The sequence below is a fragment of the Cariama cristata genome, unplaced genomic scaffold (genome assembly GCF_000690535.1).
Source record: "Cariama cristata isolate BGI_N322 unplaced genomic scaffold, ASM69053v1 scaffold3191, whole genome shotgun sequence".
Classification (NCBI taxonomy): Eukaryota; Metazoa; Chordata; class Aves; order Cariamiformes; family Cariamidae; genus Cariama; species Cariama cristata.
This window is the reverse complement of record NW_009597573.1, coordinates 113,211-129,531: the sequence shown is the minus strand read 5'-3', so window position 1 is coordinate 129,531 and position 16,321 is coordinate 113,211. Positions and strand designations below refer to the sequence as shown.

Genomic DNA, 16,321 nt, shown 5'->3' with positions numbered 1-16,321 from the left:
CTCTTGTGCCTGCAGGCTCCCAAGGAGCTTGTATCATCGTATGAATTCAGGTTGGTGCTCACATGGGTGATGTCTGCATCCTACCGAGGAAGCATGATGTATTTTTCATTAACAGAACACCTGCCTGCCAGGAAAATCCCACTAATGGTCTCTGAATAAATCATAATTAGGATGTAAATGGAGAATAACTCTCGCACTGCTCCCTCCAGCTCTGGGATTCAATAACTACCACAGCAGGGGCTGAAACCCTGCTTTGATTTACCTCCAGAGGAATGTTGTTTTGCTAAATGAAAGTGATGAAATTCAAAGGAAGATTTATCATACTAACTTGCTCTCAAAAGTACTGATGCTATTTTGCTCTAATTCAAAGTTTGCCTCCGATAATCAGTATTTTTTGCTAGCTTGTCCAATGATTGCTTAAGACAGCTGTCACCTAATTTCAATTATTCCCCCATCTGTTCAAAAACACTTAACATGTATTTTCTTCAGGAGGCCTGGACACTCTTATTTGTTGATTTACCTAAAAATATATATATAAAAAAGATTCCCTCACCCTAGTTAATGGGAACAGTTACCTTCTCTTTAACGCTGCCACCATTCTGACTAATGCTGCAACATCAAACAGTAATTAAAACCCCAGAAACTCCATGGGTACTTCATTTCAGTGGGATTGCATTTGATTTTGGAAGAAAAGGAAAATTAAGTGTGTTGCATAAAGTCTGTTTCATACTGGACTACAGTTTCCTTTTCTCTCTCCTACAAATTGCCAGTTTGACTTTCTCCCTGTATGACTACAAACCCATCAACTTGTGGACTAATTGCACCAGTGCTGTGCTGCCAGCTGAGGAATACCCAAGTTCTCAGGCCAATGTCCAGGGCTGAAACTGGAAAGCACAAGCAACCCTCTGCCTCCCAGCCGCGGTGCCTGCAGCAGACCCGGGAGAGGCACATTCTCTGCCCTGGGCATGTGCCTCGATATAATCTCCCATCCATGAGGCCATGAGATGCTCAAGAAATTCTCATATGCATCCTTAAATTGAAACCTTCCTTCCTTAAACACGTAATGCTTGAACATCTCAACCATAGCAGTATTTGCAAAAGTAACAGCAAATATTACATGTTTTTATGAATTACTGGTTTTCCAACAGTCAAAAGCCTCTTCTTTCAGAGAAAGAAAAGCCACAGACTGTCATTTCTGCCCTCCCACCCAATTGAACACTATGTCTATCAGATGGCTCAGCTCTAGAATGAACCACAGCACATCTTCATTGCCTCTCCCACACTTGAATCAGCTGGTGCATCTCCCTGGGGTATTTGCTGGTCAAGCACCTCGTGCCTTCTCTGGATCACAGCTGAGGGCACAGCTGGGTTTGCTGGGCTGCCCAGGCTCACACTGACTGGCACATCTGGCTGTGCCTACATAAAGTCATTGAGAGGGTGGACTCAAACCTGCAACCACCTTCATCAACAGCAAAGCCCTCACCATCACCAGCAAAGGATCACACCACACAGACCAAGCAGGATGTGCCAGATAATTAATAAGACTTTGCACAAGTGTTTCATTAAGACCTGGGACCAACTACAAATCTTTTGCTGCATTATACTTGAGGGTATATTTACACTAGAGGGTAAAAGACCCAAATCCATCCACTCAAAAGGTCCTGAGCAATAAAAGTCTTGGATTTTAACTTGATGATGATGATGCAGAGAGATGTTCACACACGGTATCAGGGTAAAAACTGACAAACAACTATCCCTGTATTGATAACAAATGGTTTCTCAAATTATATCTGCCCTGGGAACCATTTACTGCCAGAATGTGACCGTTGTTTGCTAAGAGAGCCATCACCCTGCACAAGGTCACAGAGGAGGCCATTGGTGACACACAGCTTCTTCCTCAGCTTTTTGTAAAGGATTTCACTCACAGAGGAAGAGAGTTCAAAATGCTGCAAAGAGCACAGCAGAATCCTAGTAGATTCTTGCAACTCGGTTCTGATGCATGGCTTGCAACATCGCATCAAACACCATCTTTCTACTGGATGAGGCAGATGATTTTCAGAGATGAGTGTCAACGTGCTCTGTACATTAGCTCAAAACAAATCAGGAAATGCCAGGTTCCCTCAAGAATTAGAGCATAAATAGTAAACTATGGCCCTTAGAAAATGGTGGAAATTATTCTTTTTAGACACAGGAATTTTTGGGATCTTGGAAACTGAAGTCTTAGACGCTGCCTAAAAAAAAGGTAATAAAATAAATAGTTTGGGGCTTTTACACTCTCTACTTCCATGTGCCCCTTCTGTAACACAAGCATAATAAGAGGAGTTATATTCCACAGTAAACAGCATGCGACTATCAAGCAAACTGGGAACATGGGATGAAAGGGTTTATATGTGATTGCTACATGATGGGCAGAGTGCTTGTCTCACTGCACTGGGAGTTGCCAGCACAGCAAAAAGCCCCCTATTTAAGGGAACTGCAAACTTCTCCTAGACTAGAAGGGAACAGGATCAGTCACCGAGTGACACTACAGTGCAGAAAACAAAATATCCAATCAGAAAAAATAGTCCAATCTTTTCTTTCTCTTCCTGATTTTAAAGAACTGAAAACTAAAATAATTAGAGTTTTTGCTACTGCAAAACACTGTTTAAATAGGGCTTGCTTTCTCTAGTATCTAACAAACCTCTTTGCATACTATATATACCAGAAACCCATATCAACATTGTAAACATCCCACTTGAAATCTGAGCACTTTGTTGATAGAATACAATTATTTTTCTTTATTTTTTTTTTCCCCAAAATATTGCACAGGCTGTGGTTTAATTGGGGTTTGCAACACCAAAGAACTGCACAAAGCGGAAAACCACCAAGGTCTAGCCTCTGAAAGGTTGCTGCAACTGCAGGTCAAAAGTTTTGCCTCCTTTGGACTAGAAACTATTATAAAACTCCCTAAAAAATCACCTGCTTCATTATCTACTAAAAAAATCCAAAGCAAAAAAATTGTATTCACATACTTGATATAAAATCTCTCTGGTATTTTCTTTTGTGTTATATTTAAGCCAACCTGGGAAATTTCCTGATCATTGCCTGCCAAAAATGCAGTACAAGGACTGAAAATCAGATTCATAAGGAGTGGACACCTGCAGACACTGGATTCTATTAGTAATTATTTGGAGTGCAAAAAAAAGTCACCTCTTACCAAGTTAACCACTCCCAGCTACTTTAGCTTCTTCCCTGGTATTCCTTCCACTTTGGATAAAATCAATGATCATTCTGATTTTAAGCCTGTCAGTGATTCCTTCGCTGTAAAGGATCTGAGTTAATCCAATTGTACCCACAAACAGGCTTGTGTAGCAATGCAGTAACAATCTGTGACAGCTGCATTGACAATATAGAAAGAAATCTTAACAAATCAGAAGCTGACACTGATTTTACCTATGGCAACCAAAAATGATGACTAGAAAAATATAGTGATTCCACTTCAGCACATTTTTAGGATAATTTTTCTTAGTTCAACCCTCTGTATGCCTGCTTAGAGGAGTATGTGGAATTCCATGTGCAGGATTTTACCTCTTTTTTGAATGCCTCTGTGTATTTTTACCAACTGGGCACCCACTAACATGTTCTGCAATATCTTCTTTTTTTTCTTCTTCTAGCAAAGGCAATATAAAAATCAATACAAAAATTCCAGTCTCAGCAATCAGGCACTGAAAATGGAAAAAAAAGTGCTTGGAGATGTGACATTTTAAAGCATCTCTCTATGTTTAAATTTTAAAGGACAGAATGAGGCATATTGAATTCTTCTCATACTATAAGGTATGCATATCACTTGTACAAGAAAACCCCAGATAAAATGATTAATCAAAGTGACTGAAGAAGTGTGAAAACAGTGCAAGCTGGAATTGGTGGAGATTTGCTGAGATCTCGGAGACATCTTTTCTTCTTTTGAATGAATTCTGCTATATCCTTTCCCTTTAAAATTATAGTGCAATTTGGATCTTTGCTTTTCTGATTTCATTGAAAAACACTAAATATTTCTGCAGATAAGAGCATTCAGAACCATGCTCTAGAGTCACTCTGTCGAAAGGCAAATGCCTTCTTTACTGGTAAAAGTAGGATGGTATGGTATCAGACAAATGCAACCTGTAAAGAAACAAAAATCCTGTTTTGAGCAAAAGCTCATTGTAATGGAAATGCAAAGCAAAAAGAAACTCTGAAGTGAAAACACACATGCCGATTGGCTTTGACAGAGAATGTTTTTCAACATTTTCGGGGAGATAGAAATAGAATCATGAAATATAGTGAATGCGTAACAATAGCAAAAAAGCGATGGATACAATGTCAGAAATTCAATATAGAAAGGACTTCTCCTACAAACTCTGCCTTTCACAAGCATTCTTACACAAGCAATCCTCTTCTTGGCAAGGGGTTGCAGGATTAAATATAAAAAAAGCATACGTAGTCAAATGATTTTTGAGAGATACTGAACTTTATATATATAATTCTTTTTGTGGGAACAAAACTCTAAATTATGTGGTACTGGTTGGTGCTGCCAGTCCCAAAGCACATTAATATTTTAAAGCCTTGGTCCTGTAGACCACTGGCTTCCCAGATTGGTCTACGGAAATGACTCAAGACTTTATTTGTTGGGTTTGGAAATGGCTACACTGTATAAAAATGTTTTTGTATTTATTTTTTAAAAAATTAGCTTTACAAAAAAACTTTTCCCTTTTTTTCTTTTTCTTTTTTTTTTTTTTTTCTTAAAGATATCATTATCTACAGGAATCCATAAAAATTTTTCCATATTTACATCTAGATAACTAATAATTGACAAATATAATATTGTGAAATAAAATATTGAAAGTGAATATCCAACCTTTTAAATAGACATTTGGCTCACAGCATGAACAACAAAGAAAACAAATAAACAGAACAACAACAAAAAAAGGATCTGCTCTTCTTACAGGCCCAATCTTTTCCTTTCTCTTAAAAAAAAAAGAAAAAAGAAAAAAGAAAAAGTATATTGGTGGGATCAAACGTGCTGCTTCTAAGCAGAATGCCAGCAACAAACTACTCCCATCCAGCACCTCACACTGAAAACCGAAGTTCTCTTAAGCTCATGTGAGCGGTTGCTGAGACATACGAGTGTCCGGCTGACGCAGGACTGGCACCTGTCCCCCACGCTGCTCCTAATGCATCATTTGCCTTTTATTCTGAGGAAGGACATGCCCCCCTCCCCCCTTCCCTTCTTTTGCTCTCAAGAGATGTAGTTTAGCTTCATTCTTAAATGATATATTTGGCCACTGACGCATGGAGGCACAAGGTTAGGGTAGGAAGATGACAGCGTGCCTCTAGTTTCCAAGAACGTTCACACATTTGCTCTCTGCTCTCTCCTGCCCAAGCACACACACTGCCCCACGCAGCCATTCATGCACTCAGTACACAGAGGGCCAGGTCCTCTCAAGGGGGACCCACCAGCGTGCCACACAGTCCCTCGAAACCTCCTTTGGAAAATTAATTTCCTGGCACATCCCTTTCGCCAGCAGTCTGGGAAGTGCCGAGGAGGAGGAGGAAAAGGAGGCAGAGGAGCCTGCACAGCTGGATGGGGTCAGGCCAGCAGCCCGGGCCACCACAGCCCCTGCTGAAAAGCTGCTGCGTGCAGCTGGAGTGCAAACTGGGACTTGGAGGGCTACGGGGAATGCAAAGCTCATCAAAATGGTCCCCAGTTCCCTTGTGGGCACAAATTCTCTAAAATTCAGGTCTTCCGTTTGTTGTTGTGTACTGGGACATGTGCTACAGCTAGTGTAATAGGAACTCAATCTATGCTGTATTACGTTACATCCACTCACACTCGCAAACACCCTCTCATGCACACGTATATGTTGGCAGGATATATTGGCATTCATATAAAGCTTTGGAACTTTTATCCCTCAGCATTAAGAGCAAAAGCTACTTAACTGGCACCTTACTGTTAACCGCAAATGTGCTTTAGAAGCAGCATTTCCTTAGATAACTTTCTTTTGTAAGTATCACTGTGACCATAATATACCATTAAATGTATTTTGCTGAAGTGTGCAGCCAATAACCTTGGCTATATATATATATATTTGTATAATTTCACCCACCCCCAAATCTCTTTAAAGAAAGTCTGTAAAAGCCAGTGTTGCAGTGTGAAAGCTTCCTTGAGCATAGGAGTTTAAACAATGTACCTCACCATAAAAAGGAAAGAAACAAATTAAACAGCTGTAGGCGCATTATCCCATACTTCTACAGTGTTGTGTCTAAATGCTGTGCTGGCTTGAGAAAGAGTCTGTGCACTAGTCAATCTGTCTTAAAATACTGCTGCAAATATTGTCATTGGTTTGGTTCTAGAGTTGTGTTCTCCTCTTCATCCCTCTTGGGCTTCCCTTTCTCCTCCTCCTCTTCCCTGATGGCCTGGATTTGTTCTGAAGATTGGTGCAATGTGGATTGCTCCGTGCCTTGCTTCTCTGTCCCAGCTAACCTCTCCTCGTCCTCAATTACTTTCTTCCACATTTTATGGTTCTGAAGCAGGTGCTGAGTGATCTGACAGTAGATTTTCCTCCTCCTGAACTTCTTCTTTCCTGTAAGATACCGCGTGACATTAATGTACTGTTTTCTGTGAGAGAAGGAAAAAGCACTGCAGGTGTAGGAAGAAGACGGAATCCTATGACATACAGGAACTGCACCAATAGATTTTTAAAACTACAAACTTATAACAGTCTTAAAATTCAGAAAGCTATGCCTCTCCAGACCTCTGGGAAAGCAAACTGGTTTCCTGCACAGTTTGAGCCCCAGCTTCACCCTATCACAGGCTGTATGCTGTCCCTGACTACGCAGCTCACAAAGACATCTAATGCTTGAATGATTATGCATAAAACATGTTGCTGAGCTGTTTCTGCTATTTTTTTTTTTTATATCAAGAACTTAAAGACTCTGATCAACCTACTCCATAACACACACCTTAAATTCTCTGCCCCCACCCTGTCCCCAATGGATCCTTGCTGATTGCCCTAGAAAAAAAATCGTGATTTTGTTTTCCTCACATTTTACCTCTGATCTGAGCTGTAGAAGGATAATTTATTCCTATGTTCCCTTTTCAAAGTCAGAGATTTACCACTCCACCACCGCAGTGGAGATGACCTTAAAGCCTCTGCACAACATTGCTTCAGCAATAGAGTCTGACCACTGAAGAAGTAGTCATATAGCCAAACAGTATCAGGGAGCTCGCTTGTCTTTGGTTTTGAAGCATCAGTCCCCTGCTGTTAATCTATAAAACGTTTTTGCCATTGTTAGTTCTCATGGCTCCTTACACAGCTGCACTACAAGTGTTCTACTGTCTGAAGTGTGTTTTTTTCTGTGTTAGCATAGTCTGTCCAACACAGATTGTTAACTCCTTAACAGTATAAAGCTTGAAAATTTTCCCTGGTCATTAACAGTGGCAATGGCAGTTACAGAACTGAAATAATAACCCCTCCAAAGACAACTGCTGATTTCTTTTTTAAAGAAGGTGACGTAGAGGAATGTTTTGTACCAAATAAATTTGCGTGGATTAGTATTTGCAGGTTGCCTAAAGTATGTCTGTGTCAGGATCCAAAACGTTTAGCCCTTGAAGCTTTTGAACTGGAAACAAAGAGCTTTTCACTGAGTACAGACCAAATCCAACTCAATCCTTCATTAGAAAGCCCTTGGTTCCCTGTAGGAAACCTTCAGGTTTAGCACTAATAAGAAGCCCTTACCCTGCGAATGCCGCTGCAGGACATTCCCTCCTGGGTTTCCCAGGTGACTCCGCATCTTGCTGCTCTCTGCACACATCAGCAAGCACTTGCTGTGGTGTTAAAATTTGTTTGAATCACTAAAGACTGAGCCTGTTTTATTCTTACACTTGCATCAGAACTTTGGGAGAATTACATGCTCCTGTATAATAACAAAAATTATTTTAAGCTACCTTAATGTTTTATAACTCTTAAATTTATCTCAATTGCTTTAGTGAATTATCAGGACCTAGGTGAAGTGTTTTCTGCCATAATTATATTTCCACCTGCCTAAAAGGCATTTCCATCGAGAAAAAGATCTTCACCAACATCTACACAACTCTTAGTATCTATGCATCTGACAAGTCAACCTTTTTTTTTACTTCATTGAGAAGGTTTAGAACATCCAAAATTGTGTTGATCATATGAATAAATTTGTAACAACCTGTAAGACCCCTCTATCAACACAAAAGATGCCATAAATTCCTGATTCAGATCTACACAGTCACAGAGAATTTAGGTAACTGGAGGAAAATAGTTGGTAACACGTTGGTATGATTGAGAAGATGAACTCAACACCTCACATTTGGTAAGAAGGAAGTAGGAAGAATTTGTTTGGATATTTCTAAACAACTGACACATTCAGTTTTAAGGTTTTGAAAAAGATAAAGAGCCTAAAAGCACCAGGTTGAATAGTAAAGTATTGTCATGAAGTAGAATGTGAAAAAGAAAACAGAAAACAACTAAAAAACCTGTCTGTTTTCAATGTGACAACGGTTTGTGCTTTTAACCTGAAAGCAGCATTGTTGGACCTGACTAGCAGTGATATAGAAGATAACTGAATAGAGAAATGAGGTGAAAGAAAACTAAGGATTTCAAAGTAAGGTTAGACACTCTAATGGATAAACAAGAACATCCTTCATCTTTCTTTTTAATACAGCAATCTCAGTTTCAGGCTTTGGGGTCTATGTTGGCTTCCAATCCATATGCTTTCCCCCTGGAAGGCAATTCCATAAATCATAGAATCATAGAATTGTTTAGGTTGGAAAGGATCTTTAAGATCAAGTCCAACCACTAACCTAGCACAGCCAAGACACCACTAAACCATGTCCGGAAGCACCACGTCTGCATACCTTTTAAATACCTCCAGGGGTGGGGACTCCACCACTTCCCTGGGCAGCCTGTTCCAATGCTTGACAACCCTTTTGGTGAAGAAATTCATCCTAATATCCAATCTAAACCTCCCTTGGTGCAACTTGAGGCCATTTCCTCTTGTCCTACCACTGGTTACTTGGGAGAATAGACTGACCTCCACGTCACTACAACCTCCTTTCAGGTAGTTGTAGAGAGCAATAAGGTCTTGCCTCAGCCTCCTTTTCTCCAGACTAAACAACCCCAGCTCTCTCAGCCGCTCCCCATCAGACTTGTGCTCCAGACCCTTCACCAGCTTCGTTGCCATTCTCTGGACACACTCCAGCACCTCAATGTCCTTCTTGTCATGAGGGGCCCAAAACTGAACACAGCACTCGAGGTGCAGCCTCACCAGTGCTGAGTACATGGGGACAATCACTTCCCTAGTCCTGCTGGCCATGCTATTTCTGATACAAGCCAGGATTCTATTGGTTTTCTTGGCCACCAAATGCCAATTTGTCATAGAAACATGTGGTTCTGCTTGCTATTACAGAGTTGATAGATCATAAGGTGCTAAAATAAACCTGTGAGTGTGCTATATTAATTAATGTTCGCTGTTCTCAGCAATATCTTTTGTGCAGGTGAACCTGCTAAACTTAAAATATGTGCAAGTGTATGTGTGAACAATAGCAATGATTTCTGAAATACAAACTGTACACCCCTAGATCTTACTAGAGATAAAAGGTCGATTCCGTGTATCAGGAGATTTTAGTTCCACGTCCTTATATGATGTATTGCCACCATCAAATCTTTCCGTTTCTCAGCTTCCCCAACAGAAAATAGGAACGATACTCAGTAGGGCATAAAAGAACAGAAAAAAGTGAGGCTGCTAAGAGAAAAGCTATGTATCAGTATTTTACTAGCACACTTAAGGCTGGTGCTTTCTAGAAGGATTAGATATATGCGAGAGAGAGAAAGATGACCCAGAGGAAAGAAATAAAGGAACAACAGTAGGAAATACAGAGGAAAGAGGAACACAAAAGAGAGAAAAAGGTAACACATGCAAGATTAGACTGGTAAAAGAAACAGGTCTACAGTTGTAGCCTTCTCTTTTAAAAATCACTTTCAATGAGTCCCTGAGATCTCCTTTCAAGGTACAAAATTTTCCTCTCAGTATGACAAATGTCGGCACTGTTGCCCTTCTGGAGGAGAGGCAGAGACTAACAGCTTTAGTTACTGATTAGCCAGAAGGGCCAAGTGACGCAAGCTCCTAGCACACAACACAGCAATGCTCAGTGCCGACTCTCTTCCCACTCTTCTCCACACGTTACCTTGGAGAGGTTTGCATTAAAATACTTCCATTGCTAAAAACTCTTCTACTGCATCAACATCTCAGAACCTCATTCTGCTATTCCTGTACATCATGCTAACTCAAGGAAACAATGAGTGCTTTCCTCAAAAAATCTTCTCCCAACCATCCTTTCTTCAAATGAAATTCTTGTAGTCTACTAACATCAGTGCTGAAACACTCTAAAAAGCCCTCATGCACAGATGGGTGATCCACCACCAGAAACCTCAACTGAAGGTACAAATTAGTAGATATGAATAGCAATGCATATCAGTCCTGAAACCACGGACTGTCTCCATTACCAATGTAACTGGCTACATGCCAGCTTCACCAAAGACAGCACTGAATCACTGTAACTCTGGAGAGGCCCATGTTGAACCTGACTAGCTCATGATCTCTCTGCTTTTACAATATGGCTGCTTAGTTTTTGGTCACAATATGGAACTTGCTCTGTTGAAAAATATAAGTGCGAACAACTTACTGGATTCAGCATTTTCACAAGTTTCCATTTCTGCTGTTTCTTCCTCTTCGTTTTCATCAGTGTCTCCTGATTCATCACTATCTTCTATCCATTTTCCTGGCATCAGCCCCGCTGAGTCATAGGAGTTACATAGTGGTCCCACAATGTGAGTGATGAAAGATTCCTGGAGGTGTGCCAGTTGAGGAGCAGAGCGATCCATGAAAGGACTGATTGGCAACCCCAGACTAGCTTCTTCATCACCCTGGAGATGAAAAATAGCAGTAATTTCTCTGAAGTAAATGAAACAAAACCATGCCATGAAAAAGAGTAAATGCACATCAAACCAATTAAAAATTATGAAAAAAAAATAATTCGACTCTGATGCCACTTCCATAGTGTGCCAGCAGAACATTACTACAGTGCCATCATGTCAAACGTTAATCGAAGTTACAGATCTTTTCTTGTAAGAAGACCCACTACCAATAGTGTGAATTTAACAAGGACGTTGGCTGATGCCTGCGCAAAATGATGTTCACGACCCTTGTCCTGTACTTTACACTGTGAGTGTGAAAACTTGAAAATTATTATTTTCTTTCTTTCTTCACATTATTTTTAAAAAAACCCTTTCTAATTTTGTGATTGTTAGCTCACAACCACCTTGGGGTCAGCCACCTGTCTGCAGGGATGTCCTGGTTTTGGCTGGGATAGAGTTAATTTTCTGCTTAGTAGTTGGTACAGTGCATTTTGGATTTAGTGTGAGAACAAAGTTGATAACACACTGATGTTTTAGTTGTTGCTAAGTAGTGCTTACTCTAAATCAAGGACTTTTCAGTTTCCCATGCTCTTCCAACAAGGAGGTGTACAAGAAGCTGGGAGGGAGCACAGCCAGGACAGCTGACCCCAACTGGCCAAAGGGATATTCCATACCATAGAATGTCATGCTCAGTATATATATACTGCGGGGAGTTGGCCAGGAGGCATAGATCACTGCTTGGGTATCAGTCACTGGGTGGTGAGCAATCGCACTGTGCATTGCTTGTCTTTTCTTGTTTTTGTTTTTGCTTGTTTGTTTGTTTTTTATATTTCTTTTCATTACAATGATTTTTTTAATTATTATTATTGTTAGTATTATATTTTATTTTACTTTAGTTATTAAACCATTCTTATCTCAACCCACAAGCTTTACTTTTTTTTCTAATTCTCCTCCCTGTCCCACTGGGAGCAGAGTGGAGTGGGCAAGCGGCTGTGTGGTGTTTGGTTGCTGGCTGGGGCTAAACCACGACAAGGCAATAAGACTGAACTTCTACAAGCAAGGACTATCTCACTGAACTAGTTTTCTTACTAATTTTGCCCTTACTATACATAACATGGAGAGGTCCTCTTGGCTTTGGATCATGAGTATTTGCTTCCTGGGACTATTAGAATGATCCCTATGAAAGCAGGCGTTACTCAGACGCAGTAAATCTTTCCAATACAGCTTTTTGCTAGCTTTTCTTGGGGAGAGAGGGTAGAGGAGAGGAAGAAAAAAATGTTCCTAAACTTTCTTGTAGAACCAAGTCTGATATACTCACTCATCCCTATCACAGCAAAATTTCTGGTGATATCAATGAGTTTCGGCTGAGTAGACATGTCAAAACTGGATGCCACCTCCCCAAGAAAAAAAATCTAATCCCCCTAATCAAGCCTGCCATGCAAATTAATCTTTTAATACAATACAGAGATCTGTATTTGAGAACATAGATCAGAATTTGGAGAGAGATCTTCAGTTTCCGTTATGTTACAGATTGCCCAAATTTATCTCCTTGTAACCTAAATTTTCCAAAAGTCATGGACAATGTATCTGGTCAACACCCGTTGCTATCCGGGAAGGTCAAAGAATGAGAGTTAAATTTTGAAGCATGTATGACAAATGTCTTATTTCCTTGTGTTTTGTTTTGTTACTTTTATAATGACCTACCCCAAAATGTTATATTCAATCATTAAATGCAAAATATTCTTGTTAACAAAACACTGAAACCTCCCATCCATTCTTGAAATAGCAAACAAATTAAGAAGATGTGGCAGCTCGCTCTTCTTTACAGTAACACATCTGAGATTTCCTGGTTGTGAGCTGTCAGTAGTGGGAAGAAAGCTGACTGTTGAAATGTTTACAAGTTTTTTTATGTTCTTTTAAAACATGAAACACCTTGCAATGCATTTTTTGATTCTTTTTCATACGACTAGCCTTTCTTCAAATAAGTATGCTGAGCATGTGGAGGGAAGAAAAGGAAACACCCTGTAACAATATGACACAGGATTTTGAATGTTTCTATGCAACATGTTTCTAACAAGGATTTTTTATTTATACAGAATTTAACTTCTTCAAAGGAAATTCAAGAACAATATTTCATTATTTTCACAGTATAGGTTGAATGCACATAGGTATGCTTTTTGATAAGTCTAGGGAAATTCAAACTTCCCATAAAATTCTCCTTTTTAGAAATGAGAAAATGAAAACTTTCCCCTTCTTAGGAAAAATCTGATGATCAAAAGCATAGTGAAGATGGTTTGATACACCTCTCATAGCATATTACATTAAAGAAAATCAGATTTTAACCTAGGTTAAATAAATTGAGAATGTAGCTTATCCTCCTTAATGCCAAAAGCAATTCCTAGGAAGAAAATGTTCTCTGTTTTCAATCCCATCAGTACCCTGTCAGCATGGAAACTCATGCCATGCAAAAAAAAAAAAAAAAAACCAAACCAAAACAGGAAACCCACTGGGACATACTGATTTTTCAATACAGTGAATACACATCTTCCATTAAAACAAAAAAAACCCCAAACCAAAAACCCCTAATATTTTACTGACTACCTGACCTCTTGGAATTTGCGAGCCAAGAGTTCAAATACATTTGCACACAATGCCCATGCCAAAAGGAATGCCATTAACAAAGATGACACACGTGCTATTCCGAATCAAATTTTGCAGAGAGGATAAATCGCAAATATATATATTTTTTTTTAATTACAGGATTATAAGAAAGATACTCTCCAACAGTCCTTAGTAGCAGCTTCCAAGAGCATGAAAAGATTATTAGCACACCTTTCTGACTGATGGAAAATAACCCAGACTTCCTACTGCGGAACAGATAACATGGTATCCTCCCACACATGTTCCTCCCAAGCTTGATTCAAAGCTAACTATCCAACACTTCGACAATATTAATGTATTGGAGCACTTTCTGCCCTCTGACATTAGTTATGTTGGATCAAAGGAGAGTCAGGTCATACATTTGATTAACAGATTTTTCCTGCATGCAGTAGTCACCCAAATAAGCTATGATCATCACCAGAATTAAGTGAAGTACAATTTGTTGAGAGAGTTGTAAAGAAAACAGACAAATACGAAGAAAAGCATTTCCTGAAGTAAAATTTGAGAGATGAAGGTTGATCACTGCTGTTATGGGACTCACTCTCCTTCTTTAAGAAAAATTGTAAAGAAAAATGGAACCAACTATATATGTAATATATGTAAGGGTCATTATTCTTTCTTTTTCTCAGGAGATCTGAAATAAATGAAGGAGCTTCAGTTCAATGCCTGAATTTTGTCCCTTTTCCCATTTCTTTACATATTCCAGAAGGCAGCAGCAAATCCTGTTTTTTTTCAAATTGTAAGTACAGTACATTTAAGGGAAAATGAAAAGGCTTTAAAAGGGATTAGCCTGTGACTTCAAGTTACTGCACAGCCTCCCTGAGAAGTCTTGGGGTGTCTGGTTCAGTAATTTAGCCTGCTTGCTTCCTCTTGAAAAGACAGGATGTGGAGTTAATTCTAACCCAGCACATTCAAAATATGTTCCTGCTCAGAAAACAGAGGAGTAGTGCAGGAACAGCCTTGTCCCTTGCACTTGGCAGGGCTAAATAGGTTATAATGAGAAAAGGTTCAATTAAGTGCTCTCTTACACCAAGCAGGAGAGGACCAGTGCCTGGCTGTATTCCCAGATCTTTGTAAATCAGTCTGTGGCTGTCCTCCTTCCTCGGGCTACCATCAGCTAAGCCTTGCATAATTAGTGCAGTTGTACTGACAAACCTTCTGAAAGCTGAAAGTGTTGTCTTAAAAAAATAAAGTATAAGTCAGGGTCAACATGCAGGGAGCAGATAAGATATGGTTAGTTTGTGATAAATTGAAAGTCAATGTTACAGTTGTGCTCAATAGATAAAGGTTCTGTGTGTGTGAAGAGAGACATGATGCACAGGGAAGCTAAAATAATTTCTCTGCTCTGTTTAGATCTTCTCAAAACAGATGTTGTGTCCAGTTTTGGAGATCACATGTCAATAAAAGTGTGAGCCACCTGGAGTGACTGTGGAGGACAGTAATAAGAACCAGTTGATGTCTTGAAAAGACGCAGATGGAAGGATGAAAAGATAGTTTGCACTAAAGACAACTGAAAGGGAGACGTGATGACTGCCAACAGGAAAAAAACAGAGGAAAGGACCACTTGTTTGCCATGTCCACTGTAAGGATAGTGCCAGACTGGAACAGTTAAGCCTGTAGAAACCCCATCATCAGAGGTCTCTGAGGATGTATCAGAAGCTTCAGTGACAAATGGGCTTTCATTGATCCAGCAAAAAGATGGACTAGTATAATTCTAGCCATCCCCTTCACTCCCGTTCTCTGTGATTTTCACTCATCACCAGCACTAGCATGCAGTAGGACTGTTTAACACAAGACATGCAAACAGCAGATGCCACTTTGGATATGCATTTGTTTACCTGTTCATAAAACTCATTGACAATGCCTTCTGTCCACTGCAGATGCAAATCTTTGCATTTCGCAGGCCCGTTTATGTCAGCCAGTTTGATGCACATTTGGCAAACCAGCAAGCGGTCGTTCTCATTAGTCCAGTCAATTCCAACATCATCATTCACCTAGTAGACAGAAGAAGGAAAACCATGACAGTAATCCTGGGTAAAAGGATGCATCCACAGAGGAAGTTCTGCCCTGGGATATCTTACAGTATATTTAGCTACTTAACAAAATCACAAGTGTAAGCAGGTGAGCTAACCCAAGGCTGGAATTTACAGTGAGCTGTAGAGCAATATGTAAAAAGAAAAATAAGTGAAAAATAATGAACATTGAGATAAATTATGAAAATTTAATATTTAGCATGATATGCCCGTTTGAAAGCATTTGCTAGGAAAACCAACAAATGCAATCTTTCCATGACATTTTCCAAGAAGTTACTACCTAATTGGTGTACAAAGATAAATTACCATCAAATGCCATGCTGATTTAATTGCAGCATGAAGATGCATGTAACAAGTTTATTTCCTTGTTTGTCTGAAAGTATTCCCTGTCTTTTTCCTTTTCTCTATTTTTCCCATACTTTCCACAATAAAAAGTGATATATACTATTGACTGCTCTAAAATAAAAGCGACACCTTAATCACAGAAAAGTTGAGGTTGGAAGGCACCTTTGGAGATCATCTAGTCCAACCTCTCAGCTCAAGGCAGGACCAGCTACCGCAGGCTGCTCAGGAACATGTCCTGTTCAGTTTTGAATATATCCAAGGAGGGAAACTCCACAACCTCTCTGGGAAACCTCTTCCAATGTACAACCCCTGTCACAGTAA

General features: G+C 39.7%; 1 protein-coding gene across 1 annotated transcript in view; it reads right to left on the bottom strand.

The window, feature by feature from the left end:
- Positions 1-6,082: 6,082 nt before the first annotated feature.
- Positions 6,083-16,321, bottom strand: part of PDE3A (phosphodiesterase 3A, cGMP-inhibited) — a 94,736-nt gene continuing 84,497 nt past the window's right edge. Inside the window, exons 14-16 of the mRNA XM_009708943.1 lie at positions 15,461-15,616; positions 10,730-10,970; positions 6,083-6,599 (exon numbers count right to left, since the gene is read on the bottom strand). Of these exons, the coding sequence (XP_009707245.1) occupies positions 6,352-6,599; positions 10,730-10,970; positions 15,461-15,616 (645 nt within the window). The 3' untranslated portion in view covers positions 6,083-6,351. The remainder of the gene's footprint in view (positions 6,600-10,729; positions 10,971-15,460; positions 15,617-16,321) is intronic.